The 5565-nt window shown below is 37.6% G+C and overlaps 1 protein-coding gene across 1 annotated transcript; it reads left to right on the top strand.

Annotated features, from left to right (window-relative positions):
* Positions 2638–5511, top strand: LOC107630434 (G-type lectin S-receptor-like serine/threonine-protein kinase LECRK3). The gene is made up of 2 exons (XM_016333554.2): positions 2638–3525; positions 3623–5511. The coding sequence occupies exons 1-2, from the start codon at positions 2858–2860 to the stop codon at positions 5388–5390; spliced, it is 2436 nt and encodes an 811-aa protein (XP_016189040.1). The 5' UTR covers positions 2638–2857; the 3' UTR covers positions 5391–5511.

Genomic DNA, 5565 nt, shown 5'->3' with positions numbered 1-5565 from the left:
TAAATGTGACATGAATGTTCATGACCATGCATTTGGGAGTTTGAAGCAATAGACTTGCGATATTGAGACCGATCACCTTGATATCACTTGTTTGGTGTGAACAGGAACCAGATAGCAACTCGTGAACGTGGTCGCAGGCGACGCAGAGGTAGAATAGGTACTACGGACCCTAAAACAATGGAAAACGACCCTATGAACTTTTTGGCTACCCTGAAAAATATGGCTGCGGCTATGCAAGCGATAGCCGAAGTGCTAGGGAATCAAGCTGGAAATGGGAACGTCGCTAATGGGGATAACGGGCCAATGACGGTTGCAACTTTTCTAAAGATACATCCACCGATCTTCGGAGGAACCACAAACTCTACTGAGGCCGACAATTGGTTTCAAGCGATTGAGCGGACTTTACAAGCACAGCAAGTCCCTGAAGATCAACGTGTTGAGTTTGCAACTTATCAGTTAGCGGATGAAGCCCAGTATTAGTGGCAAGGGATGCATCGCCTTTTGTAGTAGGGTGATGCTGCTATACCCTGGGATGTATTCTGAACTGAGTTTTACAAGAAATACTTTCCTAACTCGGTCAGAACGGCTAAGGAGCTTGAACTGCTGTAATTGAAACAAGGTCAAATGTCGGTCGCTGAATACACGAACAGGGTTTGGAACTATGACAGCTTGATTCCGCTTCCTCTGTGGTTGTTCGGCCTGGGAGCAGTACCAAATTGGGTCAAGCACTCGTTCTCTAACGCACTTGTGCTGTGATCGGTTGAACCAGTCACTAACAAACTGTTAGTTCGGAGTCCCAAAATCATGGCGACGTCCTCCAAAATAATTGTGCACTCGTCGTGTGGAAGATGAAATGTGTGCGTCTCATGACGCCACCTTTCAACCAGTGCGTCTATGGTCGGACTATGATACATGATCCTCCCAGTCTTAGATATATGATAGAACTTGCTCTCTCTCAACTGTTCTTCCACCCTAATATCATATGAGTCTATCTGGTGTAAGTGTCTCGTGCAAATTTCTTGAACCCTGAAAATAAAAAATAATAATTATCAGTGAATCACTATAATTAGTCCATGACTACTATTGCTAATAAAATAAATTAATACTCAGTTTAGTAAGAATTATAATCAATCACTAATAAATTACTACAAATTTCAATAATTACTAAATACTAAGTCAATTATTAATTACTAACCACTACTATAAACACAAAAATTACTTACATATGCAGAATGTCAAAAATATTCTACAATATGATCCTCAGCACGTGTGATATCATGTTTTCCCATTTTCGTCTTCCTTTTATTCTACATAAAAAAAAACATATACTAAAAATTAATGACAATATTTTTTTAACAAATACTTAAGATAAAAATAAACTAAACTTAGTAATAATATATACAGATAATTACTAATATTGTTCCTTTTTTAATTAATTAAGCATTTAAACTAAAAAATAATTTATTAAATATTACAAACAAACCTAAAATTAGTAAACATATGCTAAAAATTAATAATATTAATTCTGCTATTTCAATAAATAATTAAAATATAAAAACCCTAATAATACATATTAACCATAGTCGTTAAATAGTAATCAAGGCTAATAATTTTAAGTAAAATAAAACTAAAATTTGAATTATTTAGAACAAAACTAAAATTATTACATAATACTGTTTCAGAAAAAAATTAAAAATAAAACTAAAATAACTAAATAAATTTTTTTTGGAAAAAAATTACTTAAAATAAAACTAAAATTACTAAATAATTGTTTTTAAAGAAAATTGTTTGAAATAAGCCTAAAATTTTAATTATTTAAAATAAAACTAAAATTACTAAATAATTCTGTTTTAAAAAAATATTTAAAATAAAACTAAAATTATTAAATAATTGTGTCTTTTGAAAAAATTTATTTGAAACAAGCCTAAAAATACTAAATAATTCTTTTTTTTTTAATTATTTGCCGTTTATTTTGTTCTACTTTCAACTTAAAACACTAACTAACTACTTATGGTTTTACTTTCAGCCTAAAACACTAACAAATTAGACTAAATAACTACCTAATAATAATATAAAACATTCAAAAAAAAAATTACTTGTGTACGTGCTACCGTTTTCTTTTAACAACTTGGGAGTAAGGAGGAAACTTACTCTTTAAAGTAATAGGAAGTGGGGACCGAAGAAGTTTTGAATGAATGAAGGAAGGGTGTCGTTGCCTTGTTGGTTTCAGGTTAACGCGTGAGGAAGAGGGGGGCATCAACGTTTTTCATTGAACGGCGATGACTTTTTTGTTTCGCCAGTAACCACTATCACGATGCCGTTAAACACTATTGTTGGCCAATTTTGGTAGTATACACCACTTCTGGCCCAGTATTAAAAAATAAATTCTTAGATTTTATAGTGTATAAATCGGATGGTTCAAAAATTTGCGTATTAAAAACACAAATTAAAAAACACCACCAAAAAACACAACACCAAAATTAAAAAGTCAAAATTTGTTTCTTTGACTCTTTCTTTTCCTAAAAACCGTGATTACCTATATTTCGTGGGATATAGGTATTTAGCTTCTTGTCTTCTACTGATTTTGATATGAACAAAAGTTCTTAGTCAGTATCTAAGAAATTTCTCTCTAAATTAAAAGCTGAAAAGAATGCGTACGTAAACATGAAGAACTTTTAGCGATAGAAAATGGAAGTAGTTAATGGATGGAACACCTTGCAGCACACGGTATATGATGAGAAAAACCATTGACTTTATATTTACCACTCAATAGTCAGTTTAGTCGCAATACTTGTTTCTAAAATACTAATGAGTGGCCTTGGTGATTAAAAGAAACTTCTTGTTCTATCCCATTCCCATGGCTTCAAACCGCTTTCATGTTCTGCTCTTATGGCTATCCTTGTGTGTGGCTCTGGCAGATGAAGTTGCAGTTGAGAACATGTATATTGGGTTGGATGATATTCTCTCTCCTCTTGATAGTAACACGACACACCCATCTTGGTTATCAAGTTCTGGTCACTTTGCATTCGGCTTTTACCGTCACGGTGATGGCCACGGCTATGCCATTGGAATATGGCTGATGGGTGGAACCACCAACACTGTTGTGTGGACCACTAACCGTGACGACCCTCCACTCTCATCTAACTCCACCTTGCAATTAACCGTAGAGGGCCTACTTCTGAAGCAAGGTAGTGATGACCGAGGACAACTCTATGTGCCTTCAGAGCCAGCAGGTTCTGCATCCATGCTCGATTCCGGTAACTTTGTGATCTATAGCCAAGAAAGTTCTTCCTTTGTTGTGTGGCAAAGCTTTCATCACCCAACTGACACCATATTAGGAGGCCAGAATTTAACTATTCTGAACCAGCTAGTCTCTAGCAGGTCCACTTCAGACCGTTCCACTGGACACCACTATCTTGCCTTTCAGGATGATAACAACCTTGTTGCTTATCCCATCAATAGCTCTGGCACCGCTTCTGATGCTTACTGGGCTTTCAGGGATCAGAACATTTATCATGGGACAGAGTAAGACATGGTGTTATGTTTATTTCTTCTAATGAATGGTTGCTTGGTTCATAGTTTTTCACTGAAGAAATGTTATCCGCTTATAATTTTGGTTTAGGGTGGCACAGTTGAGTCTTGACGCTAAAGGCTATCTCTGCTTCAGTGTCTTTCAATGCTTGGCTAATAACACTAACCAGCAAATCAAGCAACAGAACACTAGTTCAATCTACCGCGCAACTCTTGATGTTGATGGAAACCTGAGATTGTATGAGCACCTATTTGACGCAAACTCATCATCATCACTTCTTGTTCATACGAATACGGTGTGGCAAGCCTTGACTGATGAATGCCAAATCAAGGGGTTTTGCGGCTCCAACAGTTACTGCTCCAACACAAGCGGCAATGCTAGATGCCACTGTTATCCTGGTTTCGTCCCCTACAACAACAAAACCAGTGGTGGTAATGCCATGTTTCTGGAGTGCAAACTGAACTACAGCAAGGATGATTGCGAAACAAGTGGTGGCCGAAACTATAACATTGTTTCCTTGGAGGAGATGCAGTGGAATTATGACTACCCATATTGGGCTAAACTAATGAGCATGGAAGCTTGTAACAAGTCTTGCAAGGAGGATTGTGATTGTGCAGCAGCATTATACACAAATGGCCGATGCAACAAATATAGTCTTCCACTCAGTTATGGCAGAAAGGCTCCAAATGCATCAGATACAGGCATGGCACTCTTCAAGGTTCCTTCGGAATATGTCATCAGGAAAAACACTACCACCTCATCTCCCAAGAATCCTAATGCCATTGTTAATAACCGGAGAGGTCTGATACTGATTCTAGCCTCTACTTTGGGTTCCCTTTCATTTCTCTGTGTGGTCTTTGTTGTGTCTATTTTCTTCATTTATAGGAGCCAAGTTCATAGATTTACGAAGCTGTCTGCAAGTTCAAATCTTGGATTCACCGAGGAATGTTCGCTACGCTCGTTTTCCTTTGATGAACTTGTCAAAGCAACTAGTGGCTTCACAGAGGAGGTAGGCAGAGGATCCTTCGGAGCAGTTTATAGAGGCACAATAGGAGAGAATAGCAAAAGGATTGCCGTCAAGAGAATAGAGAAGATTGTCGATGAAGGGGAGAGGGAATTCCGAGCCGAAATCACTGCCATTTCTAGAACTCATCATAGGAATCTGGTTAAGCTCATTGGCTTCTGTATTGAGGGGTCAAGGAAGCTTCTTGTCTATGAATACGTCAGCAATGGATCTCTTGCCAATCTTCTCTTCAAGACTAAGAAGCATCTGCCATGGAAAGAGAGACTCAAAATTGCATTGGATGTGGCCAGAGGAGTCCAGTATCTACATGAAGAGTGTGAAGTTCGTATTGTCCATTGTAATCTGAAGCCTCACAATATACTAATGGATGAACTATTGACGGCTAAGATATCGGATTTCGGATTGGCAAGGCTATCAAAGCCGGAACTTTTGAGTATTAGACCGGACAAGAACGAGGTTAAAACCGGGTACTTAGCACCTGAATGGCAAAAGGAGGCATTGGCATCGGTTAAAGCTGATGTTTTCAGTTATGGGATAGTACTGTTGGAGATTGTATGCCGCAGAAGGAGTATAGAAGTAAATGTTCCATCACCGGAGGAGGTGCTTCTTTCTAGTTGGGCATATCATTGCTTTGCAACTGAGCAGTTACATAAAGTTGTTGTATACAATGAGGATGAAAAGCAAGACATGGATTGGAAAACACTGGAAAGAATGGTGAAGGTGGGGCTGCTGTGTGTTCAAGATGACCCATCTCTGCGTCCTTCAATGAAGAATGTCATTTTGATGTTGGAAGGATGGAAAGATGTTCCAATTCCCCCATCCCCATCCTGTTAGGCTTCTTAATAAGTTTATAATATCTATCTGTGTAATACATACTAAGTTCTCTGTATTAGCTTCCATGCATGGGACTTGCGCCAGACTTGCGCCAAATAAAGGTGCTATTTCTTTCTTTCCATACATGACTAAGTATTCTTTAAATTTATTTTTTAAACCGTCTTTTATTACACTA

The sequence above is a fragment of the Arachis ipaensis genome, chromosome B03 (genome assembly GCF_000816755.2).
Source record: "Arachis ipaensis cultivar K30076 chromosome B03, Araip1.1, whole genome shotgun sequence".
Lineage (NCBI taxonomy): Eukaryota > Viridiplantae > Streptophyta > Magnoliopsida > Fabales > Fabaceae > Arachis > Arachis ipaensis.
The sequence above is the reverse complement of the archived record's forward strand: the minus strand, read 5'-3'. Positions and strand labels throughout refer to the sequence as shown.